The sequence below is a fragment of the Carcharodon carcharias genome, chromosome 13, assembly GCF_017639515.1.
Source record: "Carcharodon carcharias isolate sCarCar2 chromosome 13, sCarCar2.pri, whole genome shotgun sequence".
Classification (NCBI taxonomy): Eukaryota; Metazoa; Chordata; class Chondrichthyes; order Lamniformes; family Lamnidae; genus Carcharodon; species Carcharodon carcharias.
This window is the reverse complement of record NC_054479.1, coordinates 29765724-29789537: the sequence shown is the minus strand read 5'-3', so window position 1 is coordinate 29789537 and position 23814 is coordinate 29765724. Positions and strand designations below refer to the sequence as shown.

General features: G+C 41.9%; 1 protein-coding gene across 1 annotated transcript in view; it reads left to right on the top strand.

Annotated features, from left to right (window-relative positions):
- The window catches only part of LOC121286019 (rasGAP-activating-like protein 1), a 299053-nt gene that overhangs the window by 199981 nt on the left and 75258 nt on the right, over positions 1-23814 (top strand). The window contains exon 10 of the mRNA XM_041203040.1: positions 702-855. Within this exon, the coding sequence (XP_041058974.1) occupies positions 702-855 (154 nt within the window). The remainder of the gene's footprint in view (positions 1-701; positions 856-23814) is intronic.

Genomic DNA, 23814 nt, shown 5'->3' with positions numbered 1-23814 from the left:
TGATGGTTGCCATAAATTACAGATTTATTAATTACCTCCATGTAATATATCAAACTATAGGATGAATCAACAGATGAAGATTTCATTGGTTTAAAATGATACTGTAAACCCAATTTATGTCATTCTCCAACCCTCCAGATAGTGGATAAAAGGCCCAAATGTCAAAAATGCTGATGTTTCCATGATCATTGCAGGAACTGCCCACTGCAATACTCCCTCTGGTACATCACAACCACTAACCTAAAAAGGCAATACTCCTGGCCATTTCATTTACAGAAAATACCTTCTACAAAATTTACTGTTCGCTATAGCTCAGTTTCATATTATCCCCTGGATACAGTTTTCTGGATACCTTCACTGCTTCCTCAGTTTCACCTCTTTAATTACCAGGTAAAAGATGAACACCGATAAGCATACTGGGGAATCAAAAGCTGAGTTTAATGAATAGAGGGAGGGAGGGGGAATCCCATATTTTGTTAAGAAAACAATACCATGTTGGGCACTTAGAATAATGGCTCAATTTTCCTTTATGCCTAAAATTTAAAGGATAAAGACTGTTCCATACTGTCTTTCGCAACACTTTAATTCTCTTTAGCTTTACACACAGGAAACTATATCCGAGGTTGCTGGATGCTCACTGGGAAACGACCTATTCATCAAGAGCTTGTGGTTTACTGGGAACTCTTTCTGACCTTTACCAGGTTGAGGATATGACCCCTCTCACCATGCTGGAAGAAGTTACCACAGTGGAGAGCAGGCAGGATGTGGCGGTAACCCTGGTGAAGATTTTCCTGGGGCAGGGTCTGGTGGTGCCATTTCTTGACTACCTCAATATGAGAGAAGTGAACAAAACAAGTAAGTGCTGAATTCAGCAAAAGACTTGAGGCGAATTTTTCCGACAGTTTGTGAATGAGCAGGAGGACCCACTCTGTTTAATTGCACAATCTGTAATAATACATATTTTTTCATTAGACACAAAGGAAACTACTCTGGATCAGCCCTTTCAAAGTCATTTAAATATTTGAAAGGAGAATTAGGATTATAGTGTAGAGTGCTTTGCTGTTCAAAACATCACACTTCCTCATATATCATTTTGGGGGATAAATGAAAAAAAAAATGACTGGAAGATCCCCCACTCTGCCATTATGGAGTCAGAAACAAGTATTTACATAATGCCAATACAGCTGAATGACATCACAAGGTGATCCTGTTACCCTGTGTCTCAGCAGTAGACAGTACTTCCAATGAATCCAATATTCATCCACCCCCACACCCAAAATTTCTCCACCCTCACACAGCCCCCACCACCCCAACTGTAGCTGTTAATGCATTTGATTTTCACAGAATCACACAGTGCAGAAGAGGCCCTTTGGCCCATCGAGTCTGCACCGACACATGAGAAGCACCTGACCTACCTACTTACCTAATCCCATTTACCAGCACTTGGCCCATTGCCTTGAATGTTATGAAGTGCCAAGTGCTCATCCAGGTACTTTTTACATGATGTAAGGCAATCCGCCTCCACCACCCTCCTAGACAGTGCATTCTAGACCCTCTCCACCCTCGGAGTAAAAAAAAATTTTCCTCACCTGCCCCCCCTAAACCTCCTGCCCCTCACCTTGAACTTATGTCCCCTTGTCACTGACCCTTCAACTAAGGGGAACAGCTGCTCCCTATCCACCCTGTCTATGTCCCTCATAATCTTGTACACCTCGATCAGGTCAGCCCTCTGTCTTTTCTGTTCCAATGAAAACAACCCAAGTCTATCCAACCTCTCTTCATAACTTAAATTTATCATCCCAGGCAACATCCTGATGAGTCTCCTCTGCACCCCCTCCAGTGCAATCACATCCTTCCTATAATGTGACGACCAGAACTGCACACAGTACTCCAGCTGTGGCCTCACCAAGATTCTATACAACTCCAACATGACCTCCCTACTTTTGTAATCTATGCCTCGATTGATGAAGGCAAGTGTCCCATATGCCTTTTTCACCACCCCACCAACATGCCCCTCCGCCTTCAGAGATCTATGGACACACTCGCCAAGGCCCCTTTGTTCCTCAGAATTTCCTAGCGCCATGCCGTTCATTGAATACATCCTTGTCAAATTACTCCTTCCTGATGGGAAATGAGAGCAAAAGAAGAGGAAACGTGCCACTTCCTGTCCTTTTGCCACAACACTTGGTGCACTGAGGGCACACAATAGGAATTTGAATGCACCACAAAGGTTGCAAACTAGAAGGGTCTTGGCATCAACTTCCTCCATTTGCCCATGGCATATGTTCCAATGAAATTCCTTTTTCAGCTGTTTTAATGTTTTGGCCTTGAGGCCCAATTTATGCTCATATGTTTATAATGGTGGAAACCAAAAGTTGCTTCACTCCAATGCTGAATTTGTAGCGGGTTTGTGCAGTGACATAATAATCTGTGCATAATAATCTGTCTGATATAGGTGCCAATTAATCATGGCAGGGTTTGAAGTGCCTCACAGGTTTTGTTGTTCAGTCAATTTTTTGCAAAGCTCTTAGTATCACTGGCTGCTGCCAAAGGAAGTGAACTGACGTTCCAGATCATCAATTCCAACTGTAATCATTAAAGGTTGTTTCAGGGCAGAGCTGAGCATAAATTCAGTCAACATTTTAAATCTTGCAAAGCCAACAGAAGTTTGAAAAGATCCTAATGGAATCCAAAGGATGCAAGATTGTTTTCTTTTCTAAGGGGTTAGCCATTTAAGACTGAATTTCTAGGGCTGTAACTCTTTGGAATTCTCTGGCCCAGAGGACTGTGGATGTTCAATCATTGAGTATATTCAGGATTGAGATCAATAGATTTTTGAACTCTTGAGGGAATCAAGGACTCTGGGGATTGGGTGGGTAGGTCAATTGAGGTTAAGATTAGCCACGATCTTAATGAATGACGGCGTAACCCGGAGAAGACCCATGGCCTACTCCTGCTGCTATTTCTTCTGTTGTTCTGTTTTCCACTCATTTTGTTTGTATTTTGATAGTAATGAATGGCCAAGCATTATGTTTTATTCATTTCATGATATTAGATTCTTAGCACATTTATGGAATTATTTTGGAATAAGTTTTAGAGAGCAGCGAAAACATTAATCACCAACCAGTGCAGGGTGTGTTTTGATACTCCTTACTATTTTTCGCTTAATTATTTGTGTCATGTTCTTGCAAAGAATGACCTAATTCAAGAAAAGTTTCTGTCCTGCATGTCCCCCTCCTGTTGCTATGGATTTATTCTGATTGATTCCAGTAATATGATCAAAATCTCCGACGATTTGTTACCATTAATTCCCTAATGGCATTCTTGGCTGTAGGTTCTGTATGATTTATTTGTGTTGGCTGTTAAGGAAGCCTAGATTCACTATCAGGGCAACATAAGAGGCACAACAATGCCATGCCTCTTGGTGCAAAGGCATTATTTGTAAATGCGAACATTTTCAGGATACACTGAATGCGATTTGATTTTAATTATATCATCATATCGCTGAATCTGATAAAATCTGACAAAGGTTTACCATTATGTAAGTATGTTTAGCATCAAACCTTTTCCCATCATTTTCTAATGCACCAACAATGTTACAGATAAGGTCCAATGTGTATAATTTTCCATACAATCACATGAACGGTCAACCAAAGTCAGTGTACCTCGACAATTTTTGCCACTGTTGCAATTTTCCACATTATTACTTATGTAGATGGATACAGCATGAAGTGTGCTGTTCTGGGTTAAATGCGTTGGTGTTGAAACCTGAACTGAGGGTTAGGACAGGATAAATGTGTTGGAACATTGCTATCGGGCACCTGCACCAGAATGGGGAAGTTTGTGTACCCACTTTGGAAGGTGAGGGCGTGTGGGAAAGAAGCAGCAGCACAGGCAACTTGTACAAGGACAGCTTCCAAGAACTGTAACGTATTGACAATTGACCCCTTTTATAAGAACTAATTTTCCATGATACAGTCTTTGGTTGTCCTCTTTGGACTTGATGCTGGTTTCTTTCCAACATCCAGATATCTGTGTGCAAAGGAGGCAAGAGCCATGGGAATTCTTGAAGCTGTACCTTGCCATGCTGATGTGGGCCTTCTGGGTGGGTGATGCAACCCCAGACCCCTGCCCAGCAGAAACTTGGCTCAGTAACCTGCTGTTCTGTGTGAAAAGTCATTGTGTAGGAATCCTGCTTAATTTTGCATTCTCTTTCTCTAGCTTTACCGGTGCATTGTTCCCATGTGCCCAGAAAACCTGGGCCATTCTATTAAATGTGCATTTTCTAGACTGCTACTTCCTTATAAAATGTTGTCTGCATCTTTAAATTAGCTTTGGAATGCTATTACATTACTTTCAATCACGTATAGAACCTCAGTTCTATAGGCAGTAAAATTAACAACCATAACTGAAAACAGGAGGAGCATAAATCTGAATAATGGACTTGGCTCAATTCACATTTGGCTCCTGTTGGGTTTCCCTGTGCATGTTTTCTTTTATTCATTCATGGCTAGGCCAGCATTTATTGCCCATCCCTAATTGCCCTTGAGAAGGTGGTAGTGAGTCACCTCCTTGAACCTCTGCAGCCCATTTGCTGTAGGTACGCCCACAGTCCTCTTAAGGGGGGAGTTCCATTTCTGGGGTTTGAAAGGTGACTCTGCTATGATAGAAATGGAATGATGCTGGTGTCTTGGGCAGCACACTTACCAATACTAGGGATGTGTTTTCTCCACAGTACCAAAGGCACAGAAGCTCCCAGCAGCAAACAAAAGTGGTTGTTTAGGAATTGGAGCAGGCCATTTAGCCCCTCGAGCCTGGGCCATTCAGTGAGATCATAACTGTGACCCAACTCCACAGACCCACATTTAATCCATATTCCTTAATACCTTTCAATTCATGCCACACAAGCGCCAGGAAATGACCATTTCCAAGAAGAGAGAATCAAACCATCACCCCTTGAAGTTCAATGGCATTACCATCACTGAATCCCCCACTTTCAACAAACTAGGAGTTACCATTGACCAGAAACTGAGCTGGACTGGCCATATAAATACTGTGGCTACAACAGCAAGTCAGAGGCTAGGAATCCTGCAACCAGTAACTCACCCCCTGACTCCCCAAAGCTTGTCCACCATCTACAAAGCACATGTCATGATTGTGATGGAATACTCCCCACTTGCCTGGATGGGTGCAGCTCCCACAACACTCAAGAAGCTTGACACCATCAAAGCAGCCCGCTTGATAGGCACCACATCTACAAACATTCAATCCCTTAATCACCAACGCACAGTAGCAGCAGTGTGTACCATCTACAAAATGTACTGCAGGAATTCACCAAGACTCCTTCGACAGCACCTAACAGCACTATGGATGTACCTACACCACATGGACTGCAGCAGTTCAAGAAGGCAGCTCACCATCACCTTCTCAAGGGCAACTAGGAATGGGCAATAAATGCTGGCCCAGCCAGTGAAGCCTACATCCCCTAAATGAAAAAAAGGTCTAGTAATCTGTTATGGCAAGGTCCCCCAAATTGTTATGTTTGCAGGTGAGGAGGGGTGAACTAGCTTCCTCTCTTTATTCAACCCCCTCAGTTGGTCACAACAAGGTTAATTTAAAAAGGATCCCTTCCCTCGTGGATACCTTTTCCCAGTCCAACTGTATTTATGTTTTAAAAGGCGCCAATTTAACCAGGCTGTCTTGAGTCAAAGAAAGAGTGAGTTTATTAGTTACTAAACATGAGGAAAAGTAATAAAAATGCAACACACATACATGCAGATTAGAAATGAGAAATTATGTCCAAAAATAAAAGTTACAAAAAATATACAAATCAATCCTTTGGCTTGTCCGTGAGGATCAGATGGTGAAATGTTGCAGCTGTTAATTTGGGGTGTTTCTGGTCGTGCTGACTTTGGCACTTGAGCAGTTGGGTTTGAGATTCTTGGTTCCTATTCAACTGTGGCTTTGCTGACTTGCGACGTGCTTCCAGCAATCAGCGTATTTTTTCACGTGCAAGCACAGGGATGCCCAGTTGGTGTTCTTCAGCTGTAACCCACCTAGGAACTTTCCAGCAAATGGATACCTCACAGTCTCAGCCAGCTTTTGCTAGTATGTCCTTTAAAAAAAAAATGCATGTCTTACTTAAAAGTTCAATATGTCCATAAGTAATTTGGGGATAGGATCCATGGTCACGACAAATCTCAAATTTAAAATCGGTCTAGCAATAGTTGCCATTTTGGAAGGTACTTCCAAACTTCTGCCATCCTTTGTGTGTAGAAGTGTTTCCTAATTTCACTCCTGAAGGGTCTAGCTCTAATTTTTAGACAATGCCTTTCCCTCCTGGACTCTGAAAGCATTAGAATTAGTTCCTCTTACCTGTTTCCTTTAATTAACATGAAAACTTTGATCAAATCACTCCTTAATCTTCTAGATTCCAGGGAATACAACCTTTGTTTCCTAATTTCTCCCTGTAATTTAATCCTTGGGGTCTAGGTTTCATTCTGGAAAATCTACTCCCTCCAAGGCCAATATATTTTTCCAAAGATAAGGTGCCCAGAAGTGTTCATAGTGCACCAGGTGTGGTCTAATCAGGACTTTTATGAAGTATAACTTCCACTCCCTTGTAGTCTAGTCCTCTTGATATAAGGGTTAACATTCTATTGGCCTTTTGGGTTATTTTCTGTTCCAGTTCATGAAATTTTAATGATCTCTGTGCATGAACCTCCAAGACTCTTTGATCCTTCACTGTTTCTAGCTTTACACCATTTAGAAAGCACCCTGTTCTATATTTTTTGGGTCCGAAGTGGATGACTTCACATTTGCTTACATTAAAATACATTTGCCATAGTTTTGCACATTCATTTTATCAATACCTCTTTGTAATTGTAGGCTTCCATCTACACTGCTAACAGTGTCACCTATTGGCAAACTTGGATCTGCGGTTTTCTATCCAATCATCTAAGTTGTTAGAAAATAAGTGAGTAATGAGGCCTCTGCGCAGATCCTTGTGGGACATCACTAGTCATATCTTACCAATTAGAGTACATTATTCCTATTCTCTTCCTCCTTCTGCTCAGCTAATTTCCTAACCAGGTCAATATCTTGCTTTCAATTCTATGAACTTAACCTTTAGGTAACACTTTCTTTTGAGGAACTTAATCAAATGCCTTCTGGAAGTTCATATAAATAATGTCATTAGACTTCCCTTCTCCACTACTTTAGGCATTCCTGAAAAAGTTCAATCAGGTTCATCAGGCATGACCTACCCTTTACAAATCCAACCTGTCTCTCTCTGATCAGCTGAAGTAGTTTGGTCAACCTATCCTTAATGATCAACCCTAATAATTTTCTGACAACAAACTGTCAAAGACTGGTGTGGGTAAAGTGGGTTCTGGTCTGTGGGGCACTGGCATCAGTACTGGGGAAAATGGGGGCTGTACTGTTGGGACGCTTTACATCTGAACCGTGCTGGGATGAGTGTCCTCGCAGATTGCATAACTAGGGTAGTAGAGAGGGCTTTAAACTTATCAAGAGGGGTGAGGGATCAATCTTTGGTAGAGGTAATGATTCAAGGTTTAGAGTCAAGACAGGGGAGCAAAATAGTAATATGAGAAATGAGGGTCAGAGAATAACAGGAACAGACAGAGAGAAAAAAAGCTAAGAATACATCAACAGTCAAGACTAGGTGTTACAAAGGTAACAAAAAGACAAAACTGAAGACTCTCTATCTGAATGTGCATAGCATTCATAAAGTAAATGAATTAATGGCCCACACTGAAGTAAATAAATATGATCTGATAGCAATTATGAAGACGTGACAGCAGGACGACAAAGATTGGGTCCTGAATATTGAGAGGTACATGACATTCAAGAAGAATAGGAAGCTAGTTAAAGGTGGAGGGGTAGCACTGTTAGTCAAACAGGACATTGGTGCAATTGTTAGAGTTGACATTGGTTCAGGAGATCAGGATGTAGAATCAATTTGGGTGGAGATGAGGCATAGTAAGGGAAAATAGTCATTAGTGGGAGTGGTTTACAGGTCCCCTATCACTAGTGACGGTGTAGGATAAAGTATTCAAGAGAAAATATTGTGTGCTTGTGATAAAGGGACGGCAGTGATCATGGGTGATTTTGATCTACATATAAACTGGAAAAATCAGATTGGCAGTAGTAGCCTGGATGAGGAGTTCTTAGAATACTTTTGAGATAGTTTCTTGGAGCAGCATGTTCTGGAACCAACCAGAGATCAGGTTATATTAGACTTGGTATTGTGTAATGTGACAGGATTAATTAGTGACCTCAGAGTAAAGGCACCTCTAGGTAGTGGCGACCACAATAAGATTGATTTTTACATCCAGTTTGAAAGGAAGAAGAGTGGGTCCAAGACTAATACCTTAAACTTAAAAAAGGGCAAAAATGTGGGGATGAAAGCTAAGCTAGCTGAAGTGAACTGGGAAACTAGGCTAGAGGATAGATCAATAGAGAAGTGGTGGCAGACCTTTAAGGCGATATTTCAAAGTATTCAGAACAAGTACATTCCTATTATAAACAAAAATTCTAAGGGGAGGACCCACCATCCGTGGTTAACTAAAGAAGTTAAGGAAAGCCTCAAAATTAAGGGAAAAGCATACAACTACGCAAAGATGAATGGCAGGACAGATGATTGGTCAGAATATAAAAAATGGCAGAGAATGATTAAAAGGTTAACCAGGAAAAAGAAATTAGAATATGAGAGGAAGCTAACTAGAAGTGTAAAACTGGATAGCAGGAGTTTCTACAGGTATTTAAAAAGGAAAAGAGTAAGTAAAGTGAGTGTTGGTCCTCTAGAGAGTGACAGTGGGGAGTTAATTGTAGATAATAAGGAAATGGTGGAAGGAATGAACAAATATTTTGCTTCTCTGTTCACTATAGAGGATACAAAAAACATTCCATTAATAGCTGCAAATCAGAAGCTGAAAGGGAAAGAGGAACTTGGTGAAATTGAAATCGCTGGGGAAGTGATACTGAGCAAATTGATGGAGCTGCTGGCCAGCAAGTCTCCAGGTCCTGAGGGACTATACCCTAAGGTCTTAAAAGAGGTGGCTAGTGAGATAGTCAATGCACTGGTGTTAATTTTCCAAAATCCTGGAAAGGTTCCATCAGATTGGAAAGTAGCAAATATAACTCCTCTATTCAAGAAGGGAGGGAGGCAGAAAACAGGAAACTATAGGCCAGTTAGCTTGATGTATGTCATGGGAAAGTTGTTAGAATCGATCATTAAGGAGGTTATAGCTGGGTAATTAAAAGAGCTCAAGGCAATCAGGAAGGGTCAGCATGATTTTGTGAAAGGAAAATCATGTTTACCCAATTTATTGAAGTTTTTTGAAGGAGTAGCACGTGTTGTGGATAAAGGGGAGCTTGTAGACATACTGTACTTGGATTTCCAGAAGGCATTTGATAAGGTGCCACATGAAAGATTGTTATAGAAAATAAAGCGCATGTTGTGGGGTGCGTGGGGGGAGGGGGTGGTGGGGTGGGGGATAACATATTAGCATGGATAAAAGATTGGCTGGCTGGCAGAAAGCAGAGAGTTTGCATAAATGGGTCTTTTTCGGATTGGCAAGATGAAACGAGTGGAGTCCCATGGGGGTCTGTGCTGGGGCCTCAACTTTTTACGACTTACATCAATGACTTAGATAAGGGGAGTGAAGACATGGTAGCTAAATTTGCAGATGACACAAAGATAGGTAGGAAAGTATGTTGTGAAGAGGACATAAGGAAGTTGCAAATGGATATAGATAGGTTGAGTGAGTGAGCAATGATCTGACAAACGGAGTTTGATGTGGGAAAATGTGAAGTTGTTCACATTGGCAGGAAGAACAAAAAAGCAGTGTATTACTTAAGTGGAGAACAGCCGCATAATTCTGAGGTGCAGAGGGATCTAGGTGTTCTAGTACGAGTCAAAAAAAGGTTAGTATGCAGGTACAGCAAGTAATTAAGAAGGCTAATGAAATGCTATCCTTTATTACGGGAGGGATTGAACATAAAAGTAAGGATGTTATGCTTCAGTTATACAGGGCATTGGTGAAACTGTACCTCGAATACTCTGTGGAGTTTTGGTCTCCTTATTTAAAGAAAGATGTCAATGCATTGGAGGTGGTTCAGAGGAGGTTTACTAGATTGATCCTGGAATGAGTGGTTTGTCTTATGAGGAAAGGTTAGACAGACTGGGCTTGTTTCCACTGGAGTTTAGAAGAGTGAGGGGTGATTTGATTGAAGTATACAAGATCCTGAATGGCCTTGACAAGGTGGACATCGAAAGAATGTTTCCTCTTGTGGGTGAGTCCAGGACTAGGAGGCACTGTTTTAAAATTAGGGGTCGCCCTTTTAGGACAGAGATGAGGAGAACTTTTTTCTCTCAGAGAGTTGCGCAACTTTGGAACTCTCTGCCTCACAAGGCAGCGGAGGCGAGGTCATTGGATATTTTTAAGGCAAAGGTAGATAGATTCTTGTTAGGCAAAGGAATCAAAGGTTATTGGAGTAGATGGGAATGTGGAAATTGAAACACAAGAAGATCAGCCATGATCTTATTGAATAGCGGAGCAGGCTCGAGGGTCTACTCCTGTTCCTATTTCTTTTGCTAGGCCTGCTCTATAATTTCCTAGTTCCCTTTTCTCACCTTTCTTAAATAGCAGAGTGACATGCACAGTTTTCGAATCTAAAGGATACGTTCCCGAATTGAGAGAAATTTGGAAGATTATATTTAGGCATCTGTAATATTCTCACTTCTTTCCTTTAAAGCCTTGGGATGGAAACCATCAGATCCTGAGGGTTTGTCGCTCTTTAGTGCCATTACTTTCATCATTTTTGTTATTTTGCTTTTGTTAATTTTAGTGAGGCCCTCAATTCAATGTTAGGTTCCTTGGGTTGTCTGGCATGCTGACCTCTTCCTCTACTGTAAATACTGATGCAATGTAATTATTCAACATGTGCATCATTCCCATATTTTCATTGACAATGTCACCATTATCAGTTTGCAAGGAGCCCACATTGCTCCATACCAGCCTCTTTTTTTCTAATATAATTGTAAGTTTTCTATTGATTTTGATGTACATTGTCAGGTTATTTTCATATTCTCTTTTTATAATTCTTAAATACTATAAACCATGGTGTGTAAATCAACCCAGTGTACGAGACAATCCCATTTTTCCCGCCCCAAAAATCATGTATTTCACGTATACTCAGAGTATAAGTCAACATAGTTTACTCACATTAACAGTCAGCCTCAATTTTTCACCCCACAAAGACATATTTTACTTACCAGTACCTTATAATTGGGTGCAAGGGATCAAACAGGCAATACAGGCTGTGTTGCAAAGATGCACTGGAGATTAAGATATGACCACTCTTTGTGTCGGATGCCAATGATAATTCAAAATGACTACCTACACACCCACACCAGCGGTTCACTTTTATACTTGCCCCATAAGTCGATCCCTGTTTTGGATTGATTTTTCGAGACCAATTTAGGTAAATTTATACACTGGTCAATTTATACACCGACATTTACATTATCTGTTTACTCACCCTTTGTTGTTCATTGTATCTCTCCTATTCGCTAGGTACTGGGCTACATTTTGCATTTTTGTATGCTTTCTCCTTGAGTTTTGTGTTGTCTTTTACTTCTTCAGTCATCCATGGCTTTTTCTTGGCAAGTAGAGTTCTTCCCCCTCAGGAGTATTAATTGGTTCTGTTGCACGTACATTCTGTGAATTCCTTTTTGAACACCTCCCACTGATCTTTCTACTCATTGGCAGATCTGCCCTGTTTACTGTGGACAGTCTCTATCACATATTCCATTTATACCAGGAGGATGGTTGTACAAAATAAAAATTGTGCATGTGACTTTCAAACAACTGTGTGTGCAAAGTTTTTTCACATCAGTAGTGGTGTTTGTGCTGCTGTTAGTTCTCTAAAATCCACTTCACAGTTCTTTGTTTTTGTCAGCTGGGTGTCTGACTTGCACGGAAACAGATCACGAAGTCAACCAGCTTACTTACAAAAGGAGCATTTCAGTTTACCAGAGGTGGAGAGCTCACATGCTGTCCCAGTAGAGAGCCACCAGTCAGCTTAGGCACATATTGACAAGATTCAAGGTTTGGGTACTCCTAAGTATGATGGAGTTTATTCAGAGCACCATTAAACTTCCAGCTACTTGTCCTGGCAGGACTACCCTGGATACTAGGGCATGGGTAATCTGGAGTTGAATGCTAGCCCTCATTGATAGATCTACCTATCCGTGTCCCATTAATGAAGCTGGCTGGCTGGTTGGTTTTGAACAGTGTCATGAAGTATGACACCCAACCAGGCTGGGATATTGAATTACTATATGTGTGGAAAAGCTTATTTGGTTCAATCATCCGCCAACAAGTGTGTAATTCTATATCAATTTTGACCACAGATAGAAGCCACACCTGTCACCCCAAGGTGAATAATTGCTAGCTGTTCATTGGGCAACTGCTAAGTGCAAGTTTGGTCCCTTACTAGGTGGATAGTAAGTAACAGGAGTGGAAGATGAGACTGACTCTCCTGCTGGGGAGTGCTGTGACAGATCCCTCTCTCTCTGAAACACGTTTCTCCTTTTTTGTCACAAGTCAATTTTACAGCTTGATTCTGTATCATGAATATAGAGCAAGTGAAAACTTCCAATTACATAGCTAAGAATTCTGAACCAAAAAGAAGAGCTCTCTGTGCACATCACAGTCGTAGCTCTACTGGCACTTTCTTCTTTCATCAAAGACAACAAAGACAAAGTGCCCTTTACTCCTTCTCAGTATAGTCCTGTATCCTGGCTGAAATTGGCATCCATCAGGACCTCAAGATACTGATTTGAATCAATGCTTGGAATAGATGTCCCATGTATCTTCTGATCAATACCACTTGAACTGTTGAAACGATACTACCACACAGTAATATCCTGCTGGTTAGCCCATTGTTTGAGATGGAAAGTGCACTGTACTGGATCTCCAGCAGAGTTTGTCAGCAGCAAAATATAGTGTTGAAGCACAAATTCCAGGAAAAAATTGGAAGAATCGAAGAGCCATATAAAACGCTCGCTTGAAAGCTTTACAATAGAAACCTTTTTAAACTGCCCATCATTTACTCACCGGAGTTCAGCCTGTGTCTGACTGAAGAAATTACCTTAGTGCTGTGGAGGAGGTGGGTTGGGTCGCAATTTAGTTACCTGGGGCAGTTACGTACTGAGTTTGTTCATTAGAAAACACAATACAACTGCATGCTCCAAGTCATGTTCCATTCCATGGGGGAGTCCAATACTTTTGGTAATTTGCACAAAGAGCTGAATAACACATTCAGAGGCACGACCATCCCAAACAATGAACACAATTTAACTGGAAATGCAGCACCAGGCTCACATTTTTGATGAAATGCCATCAAGCCAATCAGATTTTGCTTGTTGCCTTAGCAACCACCCATGCCAAAGACCATGGGTATCTCTGGAGCCTGCACATTAGCTGAAATTGTTCAAATCAATTCTCAAGCATTCTGAACACAGAGACGAGAAGACACAGATTGCTTGTTAAACACCTACAGAGCATCAGATCTTGGCCTTTCATTCTGAGGCTTTGCGCACAAGAGTGTGTGGGATTTGCTTCCCAGAGGAGTCACATAATCAGCCACACTTTAAGTATCTACATGAACAGCATGTGCTGACATTTAAGATTATTGCACACAGTATACTTTATGGGTTTAAGTTGCATTCCATATGAAACATAAAAGTTACAACAGCCTCAACACATTAAAATTTGGTGAAAAATTATAATGCAGCTCTTCTTTCCAGTTGCTTTTCTCCCTCTCAACTCTCCAGCCCTCCGCCTTGTCGACAGAAACTTTGACCACAGGGGAAGTAGTAACCTTAAGTTTGGTTGGGTACTGTTTCACTTGCGTGTGATTTGTTTCATTGACTAAAGAAGTGTTTAAACTGGCACATTTAGATCACAAATGGAAAGTGTTGGGGAGCTTTGGCATGGGCCCTCTGTGAAGGCATTCATATTCACACCAGTCTCGGTGGTGGTGTCAGGGTGCAGCACTTCATGAGTACAATTTGTGTCTTCACGCAGTGGAGGAGGATAAAAAGTCACGGGATGAGCTATTCCCAAGGATTTTTTCACGTGTTTGAGGTTGAGATGTGACGTAGCTTTGCAAATAGGCCATCCGCTCATTCTCATCACAACACTCCTAAAACCAAATTGTCTAAAGAAAAAAGCTTCATTTTTAATTATTATTATCAAATATTAAATCCTCTTAATTTATGAAGCCAAGTTACTTGCTTAACCTATGTATTAAAATTGATATATGTTGTCATCTATGATATACAAATTTTAATGTTAATTGTGTTCAAATCCTTGGTAATTCTCAATAATTGAGCTTTTAGCCTTTTATCATATTTTTCAGTCACCAAAACCCTCGTCCCTATTAAAAAGCTTGCTGTGAGTCTGCCTGCAGTTCCAGACTCTGGCACTGGGTGTTTTATAAACACGGACAGAATTTTGCCCTTGTTGGGCATGCTCGGGAAGCTGACCCCCACCTGCGATTGAGGCCGGAAGGCGATTTCATGCTGGCAGGCCAATTAAGGCCCGCCCAGTGTGAAACACGAGTGGCAGCACTCGGCGCTGCCTGTGCGGGCGGGGGGAGGAGGGTGAGTGGGGCAAGCACAAACTCCGTGCAAGTGCGCGCTTGATAATCTCCCTGAGGCATAGAGCTGCCTCAGGTTGAAGAGTGTTTAAAAAAAATTAATAAAGAAATGAAAAATGTAATAAAACATGTCCCCACTTATGTGTCTCGGTCACATGAGCAGGGACATGTTATTAATTAAATTTTAAATTTTTTATTTTATTTTTATTTGCTTTAGGGAACCTCATCCCGCCGGTGGATGAGTTTTCTTAAAAAAGTGCAAAGGCCGCTTGGCGGTGAAAAATTTCATTCAATTATCTTGTTAATGGCCTTAACAGGCCTTTTAATTGTTGGTGGGTGTGCTGCCGACTCTAGCACGCACCCGCCAAATGAAATATCGCGCAACTGCTCATTGACATCAGGACACTCGCTTGACATCAGTGTGCGTCACTTTATGCTCGAGCAGGTCAGGCGCCGGCCTGCCCACTGAGCTAAATGTTTTGCCCCATATATAGCTCCAGTTCTCCACCATATTTGTTTCAATTGTAACTGGTTTATTTCTCATATTTTTCAGTGTACCTCATACATTTTAACTTTGGCTTTTTTCCTGTCTCCTTCAGGCTCTGAATAATTTCCAAACATTTATTTTTTAATTAGGTGTCAGCCTTGGCTCAGTCATAGCACGCTGACCTCTGAGTCAAAAGATCATAGCTTCAAATCACACGCCACAAATTGTGTGCATAATCAAGGGTGACACTTTGGTGCAGTACTGAAAGTAAACAAAGGTTCCACTGCCCTCTTGGCAGATGTCAAATACTCCACGGCACTATTCAAGCAAATGAAGAAGAGTTCTCCAAGTGTCCCAGCCAACCAACACCACTAGAAACAGATTCTGATTGAGAAATTCAAGCACCTGGAGAGAAAGTGTGAGTGAATGTTTGGACTCATGAGGAAAAGGAACTTTTAGATACTGGTTGACCGAAAGGCATTCAAATGGATGACAATTGAAACATTCAAACCCATGGAGAGAGGCATGTAGAATCAAAATCATACACACAGGAGAGGAGGGGAAAGCGGCAAGAACTATATAAAGTGACGTTCAGCACCAAAATAGAAAGACGAAAGGCAGATACACCAAGGGTGGAGAGAGAGTAAAAAGTACCTATAGGGTTAGAGAGAAGAGAACCACAACATACACAGGCAGAGAGCAAGACAAGAGAAGCAGAGGCACAAGCAAGAACAAGGACTGGTTTTGGTGATTTATGGCTATGGATGAACTTGTGTGAGCTGCCTAGGGGGACGTGCGTAAAAAAATTGTGAAAATAAAATCACTTAACTCCTTCAAGATTTTGCTGCAATAGAATTAGACGTGCCCTTCCTTGTAGAAGAAATAAGAGCATCTGAGGCTGATATAAGAAAAGTTTAAGTCAAGGTTGTTTCAGGTTACAGCTCGGTGCCAATTGGGCCCTGGGTAGGCATTGCCAAAATAGCCTCCTGATTGATGGCACTGCAGTAATATAAAAGCATGAGACATACCCTGTTGTAGGGGAACTCTCCTTAATTTATATACCAATAGTGGCAGCTTAGACTGTCAGAGTAAAGCAAGGGTCACGCCACAAGTGACTGGTTGATACATTGCCTGTAGTAAAATGTAACCATAGCTCAAGAGATGTTTAACACTGCAGATGGAATACATGGTTACTTTTTGGCAGTGGAAATTCCTGTCGAAGGGCCTCTCCATTCTTTTATTCTTGAACCTAGCTTGTTTAAAAAAGTTTATGAAACAAATGCTTAGAATTATGCATGTTTGTTATAAGCGACCCTGAAGACCATGAAATCCATTATTCTTGTTAGTTGTGTTTACCTTTCTGTGCCATGAAAATGTCTTTAACAAAGAAGAAAAGAATGATTTGCATTTATACAGCACCTTTCACAACCTCAGGACATCCCAAAGCGTCTTACAGCCAATTAAATACTTGTGAGGTGTCGTCACTGTTGTAATGTAAGAAACGCAGCGACCAATTTATGCACAGCAAGCTCCCAGAAATAGCATTGTAATAATGACCAACAATCCATTTTTAGTGATGCTCAATGTGGGATTGGGCAGCCCATCAAAGATAAACCACAACACTCCCCCCAACTCTAGCTCTTCTTTGAAGTAGTGCACAGCAATCTTTTACATTCACCTTGAGGTTTACGACTGTCTGCTAGGGCAGTGTCAGTCTGGATACTCACAGAGAAATTTGTTTTCATCTTTGCCAAAATGCATCTGTCACATTTTGCTAACCAAGTGGAATGAGCACACCCAATCTCTACGTTGGTCACCGGTAATATTGTGAATGCTGCCCAATTCTCAGCATGGCAATGGACATTAACTTGTACCATGCATCTCTTGGGATTCATTTGTGAGCACTCTGAAAATGGGAATAGAGAAGGCACAGATTCTGCCATTACTCTTTTTTGAGATAATGATGACCCAATCGGAATGTGGTAAGCCCTGTGAAGTGGCAAACCTTGATTTAAAAAAAATCTTTTGACAAAGCTCCACATAACAAGTCATTTTTTTAACATTAATTAATGTCTTTCGAGCAGTCATGGGGGCTGCTTTAACAACTACAAATTAGGTAGAAGTGGAGGGAGTATGTCAAGGTCCTGTTGGTCTGTTGCTTTTCCAATGAGCAAATCTACAGAATAAAGGATGAATAAATAGTTACAGTGGTGTTGATAAATATTTTATCCAGTGGGACCTATTGCATTCTCTGTTTCTACTATAAGGTTTAGTGCTTTTTCTTTTAGAAGCAGGAAGCCCAGCAGCTAATGTTTGGCTTTGCAAGGATAACATCCCAGTGGCATCATTGGCAGTAGGGGTTATTGAGCCAGATAAAGCGGTTGAACAGTGATGTGAGTAAAGCTGTTTTAATGTTACACTAAGACCTGTGCTGGTCGTGCTAGCTTGTAGGTCATGTACAGCAGACTGCAGTTTATCAATAAACCTTCCCAGATCTGCTAACCTCAACTGGATCATTTTGGGAAACATTCTTAGTGGAATTTTGATGAATTTACTTGCAGCCGGCTGCTTATAAGCCACGGGCATCAGGATTCAGCTACATCAGGACAGGCTTTAGCGCAAGGGAAAAACATTAAAAAAAACATAAGGGCCGAGATTTTGCTGTGGTAGTGAGGGTGAATATGTCAGCACTCGCCATTATTACTGCACTAAAACTGACAGCAACTTCAGGGGGAGAATTGTCCCCCCCTGGTCAGGAGGGTTGTGCGGGGGTGGGCGCGAACCCGATCGGCATCCCCAATCGGGTCCGCGCCGCCATTTTACATGGGTGGGCCAATTAAGGCCTGCTCAGCATGACGCACGCCCAGAAGCGCTGAGCACTCCCTGTGCAGGTGTGAGGGGAATTCCCTGAGTCGGGGCCTGTGCTCTTTTGTGCGCATGCACAGAGGTGCCTCAGGGAGATTAGTTTAAGTTTTCAAAAGCTAAATAAAGAAAAGAAAAAACTTAAGACATGACCCCTCATGTGACAGTGTCACCTGAGCTGGGACATGTCAATGAATTTTTATAAAATTTTTAATTCAGTTTATAAACACTTCATGAAACCTCACCCCAACCTGTGGATGAGGTTCCGTGAAAAACGCTCAACTTGGTTGCGCGCCCGCCAAACTGAAACATCCAACATGCAAGCCCGATGTCACCCTGTGGCATTTTATGCCTCAGCGAGCGTACCCTGCCCCTGCTTGCCGAGCCAAAAATTCTGGCCGAGGAATTTGGACATGATTAGAATAAGGCAGAAATCCAGAAGTTGCTGTCATTGTATTTAGGCTTCTCCAATAGCATACTGCTATTTCCATTGCAATCATAAATTGTAGAAGACTTCCACTCTAACATCTTGCTGAGGGTGCATTATAAAGGTTCCTGCAGATTACTATTTCCATTCCAACCATGAATGGAAGAGGACTTCCATTCTAACACGGTTAATCCCACTGTAAAAACCCTGGAATAAGTTGCACCTTGCTGAATAAGCTGCAACTTGTTTTTGATGGTGTACCAACTTCTTAATTGTTGCTAAACTTGCTCACTGGCTCTGAAAAGTTAATTTTAAGTTTGTGGAATGTCAACTTTCTCTACAATGATTGCAAATTCCACTGTTAAAAGTATATTTTTCAAAATGTGCTTATCTTTATCTTAGATTCTCTCATAATACATGCTTCTGAAAACTAAAATTAAAAGTGAAGGATTTTAAGTGCTTCTAACTTCCTGGTTTGCTGTGTGAGGACACTTCAGTATGATTGGCTGCTTATCTGCTTACTGACATCACAGCTCCTGCATTCCATGAGTTCCCTTTGACCTGGCACCAGATTTAAACTACCCTTTTACAAGGGAAAGCCCTGCCACAGAGATTGCTAGATCTTTATGGCGAGCTTTCTTCACACTCAACGTCAAGCAGCCTTGCTTCATTGCTGAATGGAAAATCCAGACCAAGGTCTCTTAGGACCAGGGGAAGGCCATTAAGCCTAGAAAGTCCATTTCTAACCAAATGTTCCTGATCTCCTCCGCACGCCTCCTTGAGTCTCCCATCCTGGCAGAAGCCTATCTAATTATGCCTTGAGCACATTTATACAATCCACTGCCACAGCATTCTCAGCGATAAACATTTAATGTGTGTGCTAAGTTGATGATGTAGCCTCTCTCAGATACTTGTGGGCAGTCGGGGTGGGGTGGGGGGGGCTGTTAATTTTCTCAGAACTCCATCTGTTCCACTGCTGCAAGTTGGGCAGAAATTTCTGTTTCGGCACACACACAATTGTGCTTTTCACCAAAGTCACAATGTTAATAGCTTTGTCATGTTTAGCCAGTCATGTTACGTAGATGATCTATTTATTTTAATATGTTTGTCACTTATTGGGAATACACAGCTACATGTGAGAAGTTTCAAGTGCAGATTTACTCATTTTTTAGCTCTTTGGGATTGTAGTTGTTTAAAGCAGTATATTTTTTGCTGTCATTTGCTTGCTGGTCACAATAATTTGTGGGCTCTTCTGCTTTTTTGATTGCCAGTTTGAGATTTTCCTGTTAATTGAAATGAGCAGGCTGGCAGGTGCACCACTAGAAAGCATGCTCAGTTAAACCTTCTCCTACATAGTAGGTTATCATGCAGCCTGTAAATGTAGTGCTCCATTAAATGACCTGGCATTCATGCTTGAGTGGATGAAACCTTCTGGAAGGCTGGTGGACAGCAAAAATAAACAGTCTACATCTGTGGTATTTGGCCAGTTTTGTCAATTCGTGCTCTGGCAATTAGTGAGCTCTTGTCAGCCTGCTGTTACTAGAATACAGTGTGCTTTCAACATTGCTGGCCTGTTCACATTTGCTTCAGTTTCAGAGAATTTCTGTGGCCAAGCTGAGAAAGTCATGACCACAGCTTATGGTACGTGTTAAAACAAGTCTGGGTAAACGGTATATGATGGGACAGTGTAAGGTATCCAGAACCTGAAGACATAAGTATCAGATTAAATACAAGTGATTTCAATCATCGAGGAGGAGAGCCCATTTACACAGAGTGTTAGGAGTTTCTGCAATGCGCAACTGAAGTTAGTGACTGAAGTTGAGACCAAGGGCGGAATTTTGCAGTCCCTTTTTGACGGGAATGGGACCATAAAATGTGGTGAGCCATTCACAAGCCCATTGACTTCAGCGGGACCGTAAAATTTGGCCCCAAGTCAGCATTAGGAATAGGTTAGATAGCTGGTTTAAAGAAAGAGAAGGGATATGAGAACATGGCAAACACATGAAATTAGCCCGCAGCTTATGTAGAGAATAAACACCGTATAGACTGGATGGACTGAACGGCCTGTCTGCGCTGTGATTTCTGTGTAAATCCAAGCAAGTCTCGCACATGTTCAGTTCCATGCCATTGCCAAATGAGGCAGCTTATCCCAGTGAAAAAATCAATACATATTTCGTATTACATAAAAGAGATTGAATATTTAGTTAGCAGGAATGAACACAATGTGTTTAACATGTAAATGAATAAATATTGAAAATCCAAAACCAATTATGAGACATTCATTTAATTTAAATTAATTGCACCATCTTAATCAAGGAGCCACAAAGAATGGGCTACATTTTCACCCCTGAACAACAGCTGTGAACCAGCACTGAGGTATTTCGGGCTCTATCATTAGTACAAAGAGGTATTTTCCTCCTATCTTTTATAATGGAAATTCACCTACAAACTGACAGTCAGTCTTATCATGACACACAGAGGAGGGATTCATTAATACAATGAAGAAACACACTGCTTCATGGAAGGGAGTTACACTTAACTACAGCGGCCATCTTTCAAATGTTTTTAAAAAGTATTGGTTAATATTAATGGCACTTAGTTTGAGAAAAATCCTCCAATATAGGCTATACCAGAGGCCATGGCTGATGTGCAGTCAAATTTTTACATTTTGAATTAGAGGGAAAAATGCTAACTGATATTTACTACCACTCTTCCCAACTGTTTCATGCTTAGACCTTTTGACTAGTTTTAAAACGAGGTACCCTTGCTTGTCATTAGAAGCATTAGAGTTTCAGTGGGGATTTGGTTAGAATCGTAAGCTGTGTTGGTTGAGAGATTGAATTGTTATCTGCTGAGAAACAGACATTTGCTAAATGTTATGGAGACAATATATTGCCGCCATGTAATGCAGTAGCAGAGAACATCGGCTGACAAGTGAGAAGTAATACGCTGCACTTTGCTTCGGAAAACAAAACATTAAAACAGATAAAACCACAGTGACTAATTGAGCATTTCATTAATTAGCAGTGATTAGGTTCCCATTACTATGGAAACAAACCAAGCAATTGCACTTCAGAGCCTGCCAAAGAAGTGAAAGGGTTTTCCTTGGTGTTCATAAGGGAAAGTGTATTGAATATTGAATGAACCCCCATCCCTGCTGATGGAAATTACATGCAATGATCAACTTATAATGCTCCTGAGTTCAAGGTTGACAAACAACAGAAGTTGGTTCTGATCACGCACATCAGCGACTGGTGAACTGGCATCCTTATTAGAGTTGTTCATATTTCGGAAAGAACAGAATTGAATTTTTCCTGAAATAAATGTCCCCTAAAATGTATGTAACATATTTAGGACAATCATTTGTCCCATTTCAGTATTTGGAGTACATTGAGAAGCTGAAGATTGAAACCGTAACAACAGCAACATTTGCTTGTAAGCCTCTTCAATATAGCGAAACATCCCATGGGGTAGCAGAGTCCACTATAGCATAGCTATGAAGCCTAGTCAGATAATCCCTTGTGAACATTCAGGCTGTTATTATAAAGACCTTGGACTCTTCTGTCCAACTTTAACATGCTGTGGACCTGGATTAAAGTAGTCCTGAGGCAGGGCTTCACTGACTACATTGCTGCCCGTAGGTCAGTAGATATCCCGCATGGGCCCCAGCTATGCCTGTCTCTTTATGGGGTATGTGGAACATTCCTTGTTCCAGTCCTACTCCGGCCCCCTTCCACAACTCTTTCTCCGGTACATCGATGATTACTTCGGTGCTGCTTCATGCTCTCGTCAGGACTTGGAAAAATTTATTAATTTTGCTTCCAATCTCCACCCCTCCATCATTTTCACGTGGTCCATCTCTGACACTTCCCTTCCCTTCCTTGACCTCGCTGTCTCAATCTCTGGTAATAGACTGTCCACCAATATCCATTACAAGCCTACCGACTCCCACAGCTACCTTGACAACAGCTCCTCACACCCCGCTTCCTGTAAGGACTCCATCCCATTCTCTCAGTTCCTTCGCCTCCATCGCATCTGTTCCGATGATGCTACCTTCAAAAACAGTTCCTCTGACATGTCCTCCTTCTTCCTTAACCGAGGTTTTCCACCCACGGTCGTTGACAGGGCCCTCAACCGTGTCCGGCCCATCTCCCGCGCATCCGCCCTCACGCCTTCTCCTCTCTCCCAGAAACATGATAGGGTCCCCCTTGTCCTCACTTATCACCCCACCAGCCTCCGCATTCAAATGATCATCCTCCGTCATTTCCGCCAACTCCAGCATGATGCCACTACCAAACACATCTTCCCTTCACCCCCACTGTCGGCATTCCGTAGGGATCGTTCTCTCCGGGACACCCTGGTCCACTCCTCCATCACCCCCTACTCCCCAACCCCCACCTATGGCACCACCCCATTCCCACGCAAAAGATGTAACACCTGCCCCTTCACTTCCTCTCTCCTCACCGTCCAAGGGCCCAAACACTCCTTTCAAGTGAAGCAACATTTCACTTGCATTTCCCCCAACTTAGTCTACTGCATTCGTTGCTCCCAATGCGGTCTCCTCTACATTGGAGAGACCAAACGTAAACTGGGCGACCGCTTTGCAGAACACCTGCGGTCTGTCCACAAGAATGACCCAAACCTCCCTGTCACTTGCCATCTCAACACTCCACCCTGCTCTCTTGCCCACATGTCTGTTCTTGGCTTGCTGCATTGTTCCAGTGAAGCCCAACACAAACTGGAGGAACAACACCTCATCTTCCGACTAGGCACTTTACAGCCTTCTGGGCTGAATATTGAATTCAACAACTTTAGGTCGTGAGCTCCCTCCCCCATCCCCACCACACCCCCCCCCCCTTTCTGTTTCTTCCCCTTCCCTTTGTTTTTTCCAATAAATTATATAGATTTTTCTTTTTCCCACCTATTTCCATTATTTTTAAATATTTTTAAATCTTTTATGCTCCCCCCACCCCCACTAGAGCTATACCTTGAGTGCCCCACCATCCATTCTTACTTAGCACATTCGTATAGATAATATCACCAACTTCGACACCTATGTGTTCTTTTGTCTTGCTGTCTGTGACATCTTTTGATGATCTGCTTCTATCACTGCTTTTGCCTACAACCACACCCCCCCCCCCCCCTTCACTCCCCCCACCCAACCCCCCCCCCCCCCCCCACCTCCCACCACCACCACCTTAAACCAGCTTATATTTCAACCCTCCCTGGGATTCACCTAGTTCTGTCGAAGGGTCATGAGGACTCGAAACGTCAACTCTTTTCTTCTCCGCCGATGCTGCCTGACCTGCTGGGTTTTTCCAGGTAATTCTGTTTTTGTTTGATATTC